The sequence below is a fragment of the Agelaius phoeniceus genome, chromosome 1 (assembly GCF_051311805.1).
Source record: "Agelaius phoeniceus isolate bAgePho1 chromosome 1, bAgePho1.hap1, whole genome shotgun sequence".
Taxonomy (NCBI): domain Eukaryota; kingdom Metazoa; phylum Chordata; class Aves; order Passeriformes; family Icteridae; genus Agelaius; species Agelaius phoeniceus.
This window is the reverse complement of record NC_135265.1, coordinates 41399218-41415331: the sequence shown is the minus strand read 5'-3', so window position 1 is coordinate 41415331 and position 16114 is coordinate 41399218. Positions and strand designations below refer to the sequence as shown.

The 16114-nt window shown below is 38.7% G+C and overlaps 1 protein-coding gene across 7 annotated transcripts in view; it reads right to left on the bottom strand.

The window, feature by feature from the left end:
- The window catches only part of RBMS3 (RNA binding motif single stranded interacting protein 3), a 705639-nt gene that overhangs the window by 308176 nt on the left and 381349 nt on the right, over positions 1-16114 (bottom strand). For all 7 annotated transcript variants that reach the window (XM_077177065.1, XM_077177068.1, XM_077177076.1 and 4 more), the window contains one exon: positions 13437-13495. In XM_077177065.1, coding sequence (XP_077033180.1) covers positions 13437-13495 — 59 coding nt within the window. The remainder of the gene's footprint in view (positions 1-13436; positions 13496-16114) is intronic.

Sequence of the window (16114 nt, the reverse complement as noted above, 5' to 3'; positions counted from 1 at the left end):
ATGTAAATTCAAACCAAATGTTGACTGGAAAATTTTTCCCCTTTTGCATTCCACTCTTCTTCTCCCTTTCAGGAATGCCAAACACGGGAGCTGAGTGTCAGCAAAGACTGTCCAAATTAAAACAAAATTTCTGGTTTCACTTAGTCCTACAGGCAATGTACTTCTACTCTTCCCTAAAACACAGTGGGAACATGAGGCTTTAAAACTGTAACCTGAAAATCCAATTTTCTTACAAGCTTTATTAATATGAAATGACTCGGTGACAGTCAAAACTTCCATTTAAAATAACAGAAGAACATTTCATAGCCAGTCCTCTGCTTTATCCTCACTTCCAAAACACTGAAATCTCACCTTGCTGGGCTTTTGAAGGTTAATTTGACAAAGCCCATTTTGGAGTTGGGTTTTTTTTCTTTAATGTGCAAACCTGCAGACATTTCCTAGGCCTCACACTGGCAAACACACAGGTAATTTGCAAGGAGATGAACTGTAACAGAGCTGCTCCTGCTCCCAAGCATTTCTGCCAACCATCACAGCTTCCCCCACACACTCCCATGTGCCCCAACACAGCCAGTCAGGCTGGCTTCAGGATGAGTGAGACAGTTGCCCTCTATTTTAACTTCAAAGAGCTGCCCTAGCAGCTGTCTTCCAGGTAAAGATTTGCTCAGAAGGGCTGTAGATAGTGTGGTGTTACAGTCCCTAGAGCCCTGAGCCAGCACCCAGCCACCATGGCCCCAGGGAGAGCAGTCCTACAGGGAATGTGTCTCCCAGCTCCCTCCCCACTGCTCCTTGTGGGGGTGCAGCTACTGAGACTATTAAAGCAGTTGTATGGAAATATATCTTACAATATTGCCTGACTCCAGACTCAGAATACTGGGGGAACTCTTCAAAATAAGTCCATGCACTGAGGCAAGAATCCTGACCCCACTCTCAAGCAGGCTCATGCCACAACTCCTGCTGTCATAAAAACTGAGTTTGCTCCACCCTTTGTACCAAAACTTGGCTGCTCTGGTGGTCAGAAACTCTCACCCATATTTAATCATGGCCTGTTTACTCTCACTTATTCTTGCTGCCAGCATTGTGCACACATTTTTTTCCCTTGCCTAATACCAGACACTGATTTCTTCATAGACATTCCTATTTTGTTCTGGTTTTGTGAATGTTCTTTTAATTGCTATGTCTTCCATTCCTCACCAATCCTTCTCCATACTCTTTCGAATAAGAAGAGCCTCAGCATTTCCAAGAACAAACTGAGACCATAGGACCATGAGTTTGACTGCATGGAAGAATAGGAACGAACTCTGGTTTTTGTCTTTAGGACAGCAAGAGGAGGGGAAGGTCAATTAGATTACCTGGATAGAAAGAAGTGGTAAGAACAACCCTACCAAATAGTTCAGGAGAAGAAATTAAAGTAGGAATTAACCACTTTAATATGCCAATCATCATTTCCATGTTTTACCCGTGGGAGAGCTGCACACAAGGGCAGCAGGTCCAGGTCTCTTAGGGCAGCTGCCAGTTCAAGGCAGGACTCAGGTGGTAAAGTAGGATTTAATCCAGTGCTGCATCTTTCCCACTGAGAGCTGCTGATGTTGCATCTTCTTGCATTGAAAGTGTCCCTCTAGAACTTGGAGCTGACCAGAAGGAAGGAGCAGGTTAGAGTCATGACAATCTCTCTCTCTCCAGGCAAGCAGATGGGGGAATTGAGAAAAATCAGAAAATTGAGAAAATCAGAAGGTGATCACTAGATCTATCCTTCTTGCAAATAAAACACCAGGCCCAAGAAGCTAAGTGTACATACTGTAATGCAAGGTAACCATGGAGTCACTCAAATGCAGTGCTGACAACACAACTGAAACATCAGGGGCTCCCTAAGTGTCTTAAGCCTTAAGAAATAAGATGGATAAACTTAACTACATACTACAGTCAGAACACAGTCCCAGAAAAACTTTGAAAGCAAGGCAATGAGTGGATCATCTTAACACCAAGATCTAACAAAGACAGAGCAGTGGTGCTGGAGGGGTAGAAATGATCAAACAAAGCATGGCAGAGGGCAACACATAACCTGCAAGAGCTGAAATGCAGAACTATAGAGAAAAGCAGTAAGTGGAGTGCCCATAGAGGACTTTTATCATCCCTACACAGACTGGGCAAAATGAGATGTAATGCAAAGATCACATTTTTAGGTGCTGTTTCAGAGAGCAGCTGCTTAGGAAGCCCAGGACAGATGCAACTCTTAATTTCAAACGACCACAGAGAAAGTTATAGGACAAATTGACAAAAGTGAACACTAACAAATTGCAACAACAGATGGTATTCATCCTCCCAGTTTGAAAAGAGCTCCAGGATACAATAACTGACTACACACACTAAGAAGTGGTGTGCAGGTTTGTTTTTTTTTTTTTTTCCTAAAACTGACTTTGTATCTGAGGACTGGGAGGTGGCACACATGGTACCAACATTTTAAAAACACCCCAGGTAGGATCCAGGTACATAAAGATCTGTAAACTTGATGTCATATCCCCAGAAATTACAGAAACAGAGTAAAATCAATGGAAATAAAATATGTTGAAAGAGTTAACCTGACTTTTGTAGGTTTGTTTCACAGACCTATTGGAGTACTTTGAAAAGGTCAACAAGCCTGTGGATAAGGCTGATCTGGCTAATATAGTCTGCTCAGATCTCCAAAAGACGTTTGACAAGACCCTCACAAAAGACTTCTTAGGAAACTAAGCAGCCACAGCTTAAGAGGGAAAGTTCTAGGGTAAACAATTGGTTAAGAGATAAAAACAGAGGGTAGAGGGCATGATCTTTCCTACAAGGGGGGGAGCAGGACCAGTGGACTTCCACAAGGAACTTTGCCAGGACCCTTACTGCAGATTTCATTTCTAAATGACAGGAAGAGGCTAAGCAGTGAGGTGACAAGATAATTTAGGAGACAAAACAGGAGATGCATCTGTGAAGAGCTGCAGAAGAACCTTATTAAATTAAGCAACTGGGTAATAAACCAGAAGAAGAAATTAAATGGAGATAAATGTAGTGATGCACATGGGAGAAAATTCTGGCTTTACATTATGATGCCCTTTGAAATGTCCATAAAAGTGTCAGCTTCCTATTTGCTCAGAAAGGCAAATTGAATTCCAGGAATTATTACAAAAGAAGCAGAAAGCAAGGCAAAGAACATCCAGCAGAAATATCTACATATATTTCCCTGCCAGCCCCTCCTTTCCCATAATTTTTGAACTGACTGACCCCATTCAAGCAAATCTGACAGCGGTAGCAATCTCAAACACTTTTAAGTACCAAAACCTCAATCTCATTACTAGACACTGGTGAAAACACAGCAGAAATTTGTTAATCCCAGCAGCCTCAGGAGGATTTGTTGCACAGCATACACCCCCCCCACACACACACACTCTTTAAGTGTAACAATTTTACCACTTCTGCAGTAAAAACCCAAGAAAATAGAGCATGGAAGGCAGAGTTGTGCAATTCTTTCTGATGTCAGAACTCAAATTCACCCAACTTGATAAATATGTATGCGTCTTCAAAACTCAAAGCATATTTAATGTCTGTTCCATGACTTTCTTCTCTAATAACTGTCTATAATAGCAATAAAACCTGTTTCTATTTAAAACGGAAATTACTAAAGCAATGTTCAACAAATGAACAAAAAATTAAACACTAAAATATTGAGCACAGATGTTTGGGGGTTTTGTCCCCTTAGTTTTGAGGCTCTTTCTAAAGATACCTTCCATCAATAATGTGGAACTTAACCCTGCAATTTACTGTGAGCTGAAGTGACTGACAAGAGCAACCAAGATACCTCAGGCAAACCAGGTCACTCAGACTTTTTCTTGCTGTTTTGTGATTAAAGGCTGACCACAAAAACCTTTACATTCTGCAGAATGACATGCTTGGTTGGTTAAATATGCAGGCAATTAACACAGAGATAACATGCATTTAAATGGAGGTCCCATTGACCCCCATCTCCTGACTGCAACCTTTGCTCTGAAAGCAGACAGCTTAGCAAAAAATATTCAATTAATAAAAAGCCATGAAGGGCAACAACTCCATTTCAATTAATTTAAAAATAAATAGTGTTTACTGCTCCATATTTAATAAGTTAATAAAAAACAACAGCACAACTAATATCACAAGCAGCAAAGGAATGTGCCTGAAAAATCTTTATAAAGATCATATAAAAATACCCAACCTTTTTTCTCCTTTGTTTAGAATAAAGCAGAACATTCTACATACAATGAAATAAAGCAAGCCTGTCGTTTAGTACGTTTAAGCCCCTTCTTTCTTGCCTCTGCCCATGTTCTATCCCAGGTGTGATGCTACAACTTGCTGCAGTGACTGCCATCCCTCTCTCTAAGCATTCCCTACTGTCTCCACCCTCTATTCTCATACCTATACCTCTCTCCCAAACACCTTGTTGGCCAAAACTAGCACAAGCTCTGGTTCCACCATAGAGGAGCAACTAGTGAATTACTGTAGTTACTTCAGGTGGACCAAAACTAAATCCATCCCACACTTCTTGTAGCAGGACAACTGAGTGACTGTCCATTCTACATAAGAGGCCATTTTCTCAAAATATTTAACTTAGTTCTATTTGAAAGTCCCAGCCCTCTTTTGCTTTAAACTGGACAATAAGTTGTAAACTTCTATGTGAATAAAAAATTGACAGCTTGGAGACTTTGAAATTGGAAACCAAACTAAGAAAAATTTAACCATTTGTAATTTCTTATTAAAACTTGTAGTTTGGGGGTCCAGAGAAACGACGTATCACACCACTGCCATCTAATGGAAGAAAACATCAGCCAATAATTGGTCCTGGGGAAGATCCAGTCAGACAAAAACTATTTCATCAAGTAGGAGAGTCATTTCTAGCACCTCTTTTTCTCATCTATAAATTTAGCTCTTCTCAAAACATTCTGGGTTGAAAAAACTCATTAAATGTTATCCAAATGTATGATTATTCTCAGGAGAGCTGAAAGACTGTTTGGTTAAGGTTTTTTTGGGTTTGGGGTTTTTTTTTGGTGGGGAATTCAGTAATTTAAAGAAATGTCATTGAACTCCATTCAAAATCCTACTACTACTTATGGTACCTAAATTGATTGTGGGCCCTGCTCCTTTTCAAAGACCTGGGCTGCAAAGTCCATATGAGAAGGTTGCCTTTTAGTTATTTTTTTGTAGATTACAATTGTTTTCCGTAGTGTTGATTAGCACCCAAAGCTTCAGTGCTCACATACCTGTATATGGCTACCATAGCCTAAATACATGTAGCAATACTATTAATGCCTGGCAGTTCCTTTCCCAGAAGGGGTGTGGGTGGGTTTTTCGATCAGCATTGAGGGAACTACATCTTTATTGCCAGCAGTTATGATTTTTCTCCTGTGTTGCTCATCTATTCCTGCTCAAGCAATCCTGCACCATCTCCAGACAGGCAGCCCTCAGACACCCGGAAAGACAGATGTAATATGTAATAAAAATGATGGTCCAGTCTCTTAGTGTTTCACAGTACACCCTCTACCAAGAAAGAGAACATCTACTTAATTCACTTGGGTAAGTGAACACTACTCTTTGAAACAAAAGCAGGGGGTGTGCAGTAATAGGGGAGAAGCAAGCAGTGACCTCTCTGCTGGCAAACCACAGAAATGAAGTCGCGTTGTAATTCACAGATCTGATTCAGAATGGTTCCTGTTGAGTACCCACACTCAATAAGAGCCTGTCAATTGGATTCATTAGCAAATTGTCACTATATCAAGGCAGCATATGTTTTGCATATGCTCTATACTCTGAGAGAGCTCAACAGAGTAGGCTCTAGCAAAACTAAGGAGCTGAGCACTGGCCTCCTCCTGCCTCTGCCCCAGGTTTCTACAGGTCAGCTGCTGTCCTGAAGGTCTTGAGACTTTTGAGAAAGTAACCTCTGAACAGAGAGCCATCCCTTTTGGAAGAGATGACTCGCCTTCAGGCAACCAGAGACCAAAAAGATTTACTGGTGTATAGGATGCTGTATCATGGCATCAGAAAAAAAAAATTAGGCAAAGTGATTCTTCAAGTCATTTGAAAAAGCCAAGGCATTGTAAGGAAGCTTTCAACAAAGCTGATTATGAACCGCTGTTCAGATAAAAAAAAAAAATCTCTTCTGTTAATTTCTGTGCTATGAAATGGATATTTTCAAGTCTGCTGAGACCACTAAGAGCCTACTAGCATTACCCAGTCCCAAAATGCACTTCAAGTGCATGCCAAGCTATTGGCAAAGTTTTATACAGACCAATGAATCAAAACATTAATCACTGTGTACAAATGGAAATTTTACTTTTTTATTTCTCTGGAAGGAAACAAAGTTTAACCAATTATTTGTCAGCGATATGGGCTTGCAGATTTTGGAAGCAGTAAATTAAGAATAATCACAGATTAGATATGTCACCGAATACTTCAGCATCTTGGGTCTCCCTACATAAAATATTTGCTAGGCCATGAGTTCATTTATGAAAAGATAATGACCCAGGAAATTTTTTCCTTAATTGCAAGGAAGCCATTTAAGAAAGTGTCTGGGGAACTAATTAGGAAGGAGTTTTCTCTGTAGAGGACCTGGCTTTAAACTCACTAAACAACTTTTAGAGGTCTTGTTCAAGACAGAGCACTGTTTAGAGGCAGACAACAATGTTTGCTGAGGTGCATTTTGCAGGCATTGGGGTGGGTATGTCTCAGTCCTCACCACAGTGATGCACTGCCCAGTGCTGGTGTGCTCCAGCTATCATGACTTGTTGGGCACAACTCATTGAATCCTTTCCTATTTCACTTCAGCAGATGTGAAAAGCAGTCAAAAATATACAGACAGGAGAATCTCTACCTCCAAGCTAAAATGAGATTTTGCAAAACACTTGCACGTTTGCCAAGACATAACAATGCCCGCTGGCCAACCCAACAGGTGCCAGGAAAATAGCTTTGTTATGATACCTAAACACCCATGAACACATAATCTGTAAATTAAAGGAGACAACTATGTAGTTATTTTATATATATATATATATATATATATGCAGCTTTCCCACCCCCCCATATAGTTCCTGCTAACTTCTTAAAGTGGTCAGATTTACAGGGCATCATAGCTCATGAGCCCAGAGATCAAACAAATTTTTATTTGCTAAGCTAGGGTGTGGATTTGGACTTCATTCATTAGGGAACTCATGTTTTTTTTACTGGCAATTCCTTTCACTTCATTTTGATGTATGCCTGCCATCATGGTATTTAGACACCTCCTTTTTTTAAGACTTGACTCTTGGTCTCATGTGGTTCCATAGTAATATCACTTTTTCATTTAAACAGAAAAAAAATTATTTCAACCATTACTCATAAAAACCACAGGAGTGAAAGTAAAAAAAAAAACTCTGAAGTTTAAAAAACCTCTCAGAAAACAGACAAAAAACTTCCAAATATTCACAAATTTTAAATAATTAGCCTCATGCTGTTTAATGTATCTTATCAAAACACACAGCACTGCAAGTTCACTTTTTTCCTTTCAACTGTTTCAAAATGGGGACTCATTGACACTGTTGAAGACTTTGTCCTTTTATCTCTGCAGATTTGGTTTTATCAGCTGGCTTGCTAACCAAAAGTGGTACAACTCTGTTTGTGCACTCTGTTCAGGAGACCCAGGAGCAGAAGGAGCAGATGAGCTGGGGCTGCTGCAGGTCAGTGGTGAGAGGGACCAGCAGAGCCACAGACAGAACTCACTGCGTCTGCCCCACGCTCGGACACTCGGCATTGTCCGGCTTTCACAAACTCCTCACTGTCAGGAAACCTGCTGAATTAAAATATTCCATATTGCCACACTTCTCATAACTTGAGAACTATTATGCCACTGATTCCATAATGCTTTGGAGTGGATCAAAAAGAAAAAAAAAAAAAAGTGAACAAACAACATTAATGTACAAAAAACCAGCACATCTATTCCTACTCTGGCATTGAAAACAGGACTGATTTATTAGCTACACAAGTCTAGCGTTTCAAAATTAAATAAGTCTGTTTTACAAATTATTTACTTTCTACAAGATCCATTTCCCCTTGAAGCACACTGTGCATGCCCTCCTAGTGTGAACAGTTTACAGTCTGTGATCAGGCACAGACCCACTTGTCTGGATTTTTTTCCCTTTCAAAATGGCAATTCTGAGAATCATAAATTACACAGCACAGTTATTGTAATTCGAGCTTATTCCCAATAAATAAAATTTATTAACTAAATAGCTTTCTATGTAGCTTAGCTCTTTCCCACCAGCTTATTATTTTACATAGATTTGCTTCACATTCCTAGTCACAACCAAATTGTGCCATCTTAAAAATATGAATTTAAAAATATAAAGTAAAAATGCATAATTTCATATAATCACAAATAAACTTCACTCCATCTTCTCTGGACAGAATATGTCCAGAGAATACTTTGTAAAATTTGAAGCTTTGAAAGTATTTAATATAACACACATACCAAGGTATATCTACTATACAAATACAAGCTTTGTTTATCAGAACACCAGAGCAGAAGCCTCCAGCTCATTAAGCTCCAATGCATTAGAGTATTTAGGGATGCTGGTGAGCTTAAGCATATGAGTAGCAACACTGACACAAGGCAGGACAGACTCCTTTTGGGAGATATGAAACATCACTTTATCATGCCATTCCAATTATCTCCAGCACTTACAGTAAGCCTCCAGTTATTCCATTTTTGTTACACAAATAAACTCTCAATTTATAAAATAGGTCATGGTAAATTTTACGTCCTGGTCTAAAAACAGCAAAGCAACTGGAGAAATAAAACTGTATGTGATATATGGTGGGTTAACACAGATGACCTCATGGCATTTTTTTTTAACCTACCCCAATAAACCTACCCCAATCCTAATGAGTGCATATCTGCATCCACAGTTTTAATGTTTTAAAAAGAAATAGATCATTGCTAACATTTCTCAACCAGGAAAATGTCATAATGAAATACTAAAATTATAAACAGAGTCTCTGCAGTTCCCCTCATCACGTTAGGCACATTTCCCTCCTAAGACAAACACTGCTATTCCACATATCAAGTCACCCATGGTTTGTAAAAAGATACATAAAATGAAGAATATACCACAGAAGTGTTTGCCTCCAACAAATTACAAATTTAATAGGTTTTATTTCTTAAAAAGAAAAAATCCCACAGGTGGAATTTCAGACTTTTAGTCATTCTCCTGTGCTCATCTTCTAAGGTACTAGCAAAATACTCAAAATCATGCAAGTCCCTGATTAAACCGGGAAGCAAATCTGCATGCATGCAATTACAGTGTCTGCAAGGGCAGACGCAGATGACAGTAATTCATACTCTAAGAAATGGGCTTGTGTATTTGGCAGATTAACTGTTCTGTATTCCATTGCTATGAGGTATGGAAACTGTACTGTGAAACAACCATTACTCATTCCCTCAGCTCTGAGCACGTAGGTCTACCGAAGGCAAGCCAGGCTGGAGAGAGTGGGGGAGAGGGCTGGAAAGAGAAGAGTCTACACGTTTCAGATTAACACTTCTCTTGAATGGTTTCTTTTATTTCATTTCTCCCACTTTTAAAATTAGCAAATACAGTAGGCCCAGAAGGGGAAATGTGCAAGGGGAAGAGGAAGAGAGGGGAGGGAAAGAGAAAAAGCAAAGGCAGCCAAAACTCTCCAACTTGTTCATTAGGGGTTTTGTGTTTGAACATCTGAATGAATCATGTGTCTGTTTTTCATTATTCTCCATATGTATTTGTTCTTTGCTTTGTTCAAAGATTTCTGGCCATGTTGTCATGACTGTGCTTATTTGGTTTTATATATTGTTCTGTTACAGGGTGATGGTTACTTCTCCTCTGCCTCACTTAGCAGCTAAACCACCAACAAAGAACAATCTGAAAATGAGAGGTTATGTGTCAAAAGGTGTCCCTAGCAAACTCCCTTGCAGCCTATATGATTACTTTAGATCTGACTGCTTAATTCAGACCAGGGAGAAATCCTGAGATAACACTGCTCCTTATCATGGCAGGAATGCGGTGGGTATCTCCTTAAAAATCTGAGGAATAATGGATAATGACTTAAAGTACATCACTGAATGTCTTCCTTATTTCTCCAAATGGAAAGCTAACACTTCTTTTAACAGATCTGCTGTTACATGGAGGTTTGAAATAATTTCCTTGCTAAATTAAATCTTTCTACTTTCAGCTTTACTGTATGCCTTCATCAACGTACAAATGACACTGAAATAAATTCTGACATCACTAATCATGTGATAATTTTTATCATTGAATTTAATCCACCCTACTTCATTGGTTACAGAGCACAGGATGATGTGCTCATTTAACAAGATAATCTCTTACTTGGCAGAAAGTAAGTGAGACTCAAAAGACTGGAAAGGAGCAAACAAATAGTGTGGCTTTTTTCCTTTTGGGATGTTTGAATACTGGGTTTTGTTTAGGGTTTTTCTGGGTTTGGGGGGAAAGGGGGATTGTGTTTTGTGGGGGCGCAGTTGGTGGTTGTTGCTCTCTGTTGATTTTTGCTGGGTTTTTCTAGGGAATAGATGTAGACTCCACTGTTTTAGAGATGGTTTCAAGTTCAACTTTCAGCAGATAGGAGGAAAAAAGGCCTAGCTGAAAATGCTGTGAAGTAGGTGTCAAACTGATTAGATCCAATTTAAAAAATAAGTTCTCAATGGCTCAGTATTGCACTACCTAGTGTACTGAGAGGGTTTCCTCAAAAGTCTTCCCCAGGTCTGTCATTATTCACTCTTTTCCACATTATCTTGTCCAGTGGATTAGAGAAACCATTTATTAACTGTGAAGAGGATACTAAAGAGGTAAGTGCTGCAAGCACTCTGGAGGCTTAAGATTATACTCAAATATTAGTAAATTAAGGAGACCACAGGAAAAAAATAGGACAAAATTCAATACAGACAAGTGAAAAGCTCTAGCTCTAGGAGGGAATAATCAACAATCCAGAGCAGAGCATGCAATAAGGAACGCCCGGCTGGCAGCAGTATTGGAAGAGAGTAACAAAACCAGGGGCTGCACAGAATCTCTCAGCATAAACCAGCACCAGTTTTCTCATGCAACACCCTGTGCCTCAGAGATGCATCTATATTTTAAATACATATAAATTTATTTATATGTATACATCAGTAAAGAGGAGAGACGTGATCACAGAGAAAACAAATGAAACCCCTCTATACTATCTAAAATGATCAAATTTAGGCCATCTAAAATCCTATGCCCAGCTCCAAGTTCTTCAGGTAAGGAATGAGCTAATTAGAGAGACCAGCAAAGAGCAATATATTGAGAAATTTAAAACAAATTGCCCTAAAGGAAAAAGTTAAATGACTAGTGTTTAGTCTAAAGAAAAGATATGGCAGATACAGATCAGTCCTCAAATATGTATGTTTGCTGCAAAAAGGAAAGGAATAAACTGTTCTACATGTCCACTGGGAATAAGAAAAGAAGCAATAGACTTAAATTACATCAAGAGAGATTTGGGTTATACATTAGGAAATGCTTCATTATAGTGAGGAGAGGGAGTGTTATCAAAGATTGCCTGAGGAGCTCAAGGAATCTCCACCACTGGAGGCCTTTGAGCGAAGGTTACAGAAATATTCCTCAGCAGTGGGTTAGAGCTGATCCTGCCCCAAGGCAGGTCCTGACCTCTTCAGGTCCCTTCCACTTCTGATTCCTGGGAAGGTTTTTGGCTTTTTTTGGCAGCCTTACTGAAGAGAAAGAAAATTGTACCCAGCATTTAAAGCAGTAAAACATCTATTATTTTTATGCCATAAAGCAAACTGTTAATAAATCCAATTATGTTTATGATCTTTTAATGGCACTGCTTATGTCATAAAGATCCATCTATGAAAATAGAAATAGATATCTCTGCCCTACAGTGTAATACAACAGCATGAAAGCAAACGAACAGAAAATACAAACTCATTGTTATATGGCTCCTATTAAAATAATCTTAAAGCTAACTGTAACATAAAGAACACTAAACCCAGAAATTTTTCTTTCTCAAAATTTTAGCATTCATATTCTTTACAATATTTTCACTTCACATTTTGTGTTTCACAAACAGATCCACTCCTTTCCTTGTTTACCACTGGCAATGGGAGCAAAGGAAGTTCTGCTCACAAGGGTATTCCTTTATAATGTAATACTAAAAAAAGAAAAAACAATACCAAACCCCAAACACAATGAGGTCTTGTTCCTGGTGTGATATTCAAAGGAATACTGAGTGATGTTATCAGAATTCTGCCAGAAGAGAGTGCCCCAAGGAAATCAAACACACATTCAGGCAAAAGCAAATGCACAGCAGTGCAGCTTATGACAATGGCCCATGACCAGCTGGGTTGGTAGAGTTTTCTAAGTCTAGAACTGCAGTCTTCCAACTTGCTTTTCTCCTGAGTAGCTAATAAATGCTGTCTCTGGCAAGCAATAGATAAGGTCACACAGTTCTACAAATCTCAAAAACATCTTTGGCATGGGTGGCAGAATTTTTCTCCCATCCCATAATCTCCCCAGAATGCTTCTCTGCTGCTTCTCTTCACCCCGTATCTGGCCACTCACAAGACAGTCCTAAAATGCAACGCCTTTTCTTTTTACAAATGAATATAGAAATGCTCTCCAGGATGTGTTTCTTTTCAGGAGAACCCATTCTAGCAGATCTTATTGCTCCAAAAGTATTCTGTACACCACTGGTGGAATGCTACAGAATCATTTTAAGGCACAGCTTCTCTGTCACAGACTCAGTGACACTGCAGACTCATAAATGAGTAACAATTCTAGTCCTGAGATAGTACTACACACATTAGTCAATATTTTCCTCAGCAAATATAGCTACACACACACACACAAAACACGCTATATTTCATTTAAAAATATTTTCATACATTAGGAAAAAAATTAGGAACATAAAACTGGAAGAGGAATTACTTCTATATCTCAGTATTGCAACTTGTAGATCTAATTATGTCATAAAAAATATTTTCTTCTTCTATTAGCATATGCCAAGACTTTACAAAAATATAAAAATTAGACCAGGTTTTCCTTTTCCAACTTTTCCCAAAGGTTTCTAAGTTTTATATAGGAAATCAATTTGCATCACTGATGATATCATTCAAATCAGACAGCACTATGTGGTTAGAAGGCAATTTACTTTTCTGCCGAAGCAATTTGATACTTGTTCTGATTTGTGATTTTCATTTTGTTTGTTAATGAAAAAAATTAATGAGCAATGTTACTGGAAGCACAACTCAAAGCTTTGGCATTATTAAATATGTTTGTAATATACAGTGAATTATGTTGATTGCACAGTTGGAGCCAGAGCTTTGGCAGTCAAGCCACCAGTCAATCATTCAAGCTGATAATGAACTCACAGGGTGGACACTTTGCACGTACCTTTGCACTGATTTGTGTTTTTGTCAAGAATTGCCTTTGTGGATACAATTTTCCCATACCTATGGAGAAAACAAAAATCAGAAGTACAAGTTACCATATTTTAGTAAAGTACGTAGTGATTTTTGCATGCATATATAACACATATCCTAGGAAGAAGTCTAGAGCTCTTGAAAAATGTTCATCTGATATCCTGGAGAGATCCCTTATGCCACTAGCTCAAACACCTTTCGAGTTCCCCAAGAGCACTTGCCACAACCTGTCCATCTCTGGTCCATGCACTGCCAGTGTAAATGCCAATCATAGGAAGGAATTTAGGACACTAGTAAAGAGGCTTCTTTGAGTAAATTATTTTAAATTTGTTTAGGTTAAATACAGATGGACCACATATCTTCAGGATTAATGAAAATGCAGGAATTATGGTCACTTTTTATACACAGGGATCAACAGCAGTGCTCATATGTGCATCCATGTCTATGTGTATACACTCTACCTAGTTTGGATAAACAGAACCTTTGAGGTTTGTGAGCATCTCCCAGCTCTTGTCAAGATGAATGTTAACACTCATTTGAATTTATATCCCCTCCCATAGATAGCATGGCACTGCACTGCAATTTGATAGACTAAGCACAGTGAAGAGGGAATTTGAGCAGCTACAACTTGTTATATAAAGCAACCAGACCATAAAATAGGTATCTGTGTTTACCTCACAGAGGTTAAGACTAAAAATGTAGACTTAATAGTATCACAAAATCCAGGTAAAAGATCACAGAAGATGGCATTTATGGATGAGCATCAGACATCAGAAGACTAAGTAAAATAATTTTATTTCTCAAATCACTGATACATCTTGGTCTTCATTGAAGAGAACTTCCCTTAAAATGCCCTTTCCTACATTTTTTTAAATTGCATTATTGATACTCTGATATATTGGGCTTTCATTTGGAGGACTTTTCCATGAAACACAAGTTTCTACATCCACAAAGGACATATTACTAAGAAAGATTTAAGAAAATTATGTCTTCTAATGGCAAAGCAACACCCATGGAAAATAACCAACACCAATTATAAACCATTGAAACGTATGGCAGAGAAATGCTTATTTGGTTAATCTCTATTAACAGCGATATAAATTTAGTGTTAGTGACCTCTACTTGCAATCCAGAAACCAGAATGTGGAAAACCTTGCCGCTATTCCCATCTCTGCCTCAGGAGGAAATCCATGTCTACCACTATACAGAAAAGAACTCAAGAATTCTAAGGGCAGCTAGAGCACTGTAGCACATATTCAACAACACATTCTTCTTTGTCCTATGGGTCAGTAAATCCTGAGAAAACCAGTCAAAAAAACCCAGGGAGACAAAGAGGGAATGGTACCATAACTCAGAGTATAAAAGAGACCCTTGGATTTCACTCTGGAATCAAGAAAACACTTAAATACCTCATGAAGGGGAGTGGCACCTACAGGAAAGACTGGGAATGGCCTAACTAAACATACTCTTTGATACCAGCAAAAAATTTGAGACAAAGTTCTGCACTGAAGTTTTCATACTGCAAGTGCCATGTAGCCATTCAGCTTAAGATAAAGGGCACTGTGATCACTCATGAAAGCAACGTAAAGAGAGATGGAAAGTGAGACTTCCCATTTCACTGTTTTTCCTTTGCCTAAGAATACACAAAAGCATTTGTTTGCATTTGACTTTCATTTGAGGAGGAAAAGCATGCTTTGTTTCATTTTGTTTAGGTCTGAAACTAGTCAGGAGAAGGAGGAAAATCTGACCTAAGGGTATTAATAATTTGTGTAAACTAAGTCAAGTCCCAATTCAGATATCTTTTAGGAACCAAAAAAGTCAAAGAAGTCTTCCTTCCCTTCACCTCTCTCCCTTTTTTTTGATGACTCTGTAGACCAGAAGGATTCTGGGCTCTGAAAGCAGTCGCAATCCACTGTTCACTGCACTATGATGGGTAGGTAGTTGAGAATCTATTTTGCCATAGCTAGCTCCACTCCAACCAAGTATATAAGAAATTTAATGTTAACCATGAGATAACACGCTTTTCTAACCTCTGGTGTTTCTAGAATTGGGGCCTTAATACTCACTCATGTTCCACTTAATTTTATAATTCTTCATGGTAGTACCTGAAGTTGACTTTGGCCTCAAAGATATTAGAGCACGTGCTTTTAGAACGCAAAGAAAAATTCAGTTCAGTGATTTATGGCTGTTCAGTGGGTCAACCTACCCAGCAGGAAATTTGGCCTTTGCAGCGCATCTTCATTTATTTGATTTACTTAGATTTAATATCAAGTACATGAAAAACACACAAAAACACGCCTATCTTGTACAGTAATGCACCTCTGACAGATATATGGGAAAAGAATCCAACAAAAATCAGTGGCTAACCCACAACAACCTCAAATAAAACACAACTTCTACCTAAACTTCCGCCAATAAAAACCGACACCCAGCCTCCATTTCAGTCCAGCCACTCCTAATGAATTGATATGTTGTTCCATCCAAGTCACGTGAGAGCAAGAAGTTTACATTTCTTGCCAGCAGAGACAGGCATTTGTGGTTCCACTGCTTTTATTACAGATTTCACAGAGTTATTTGCTGCATACTGCGATCCTGCAAACATTTCATTGCACTAGAGATTTTACTCACAGAATTCTGTTTTGGTCAGGA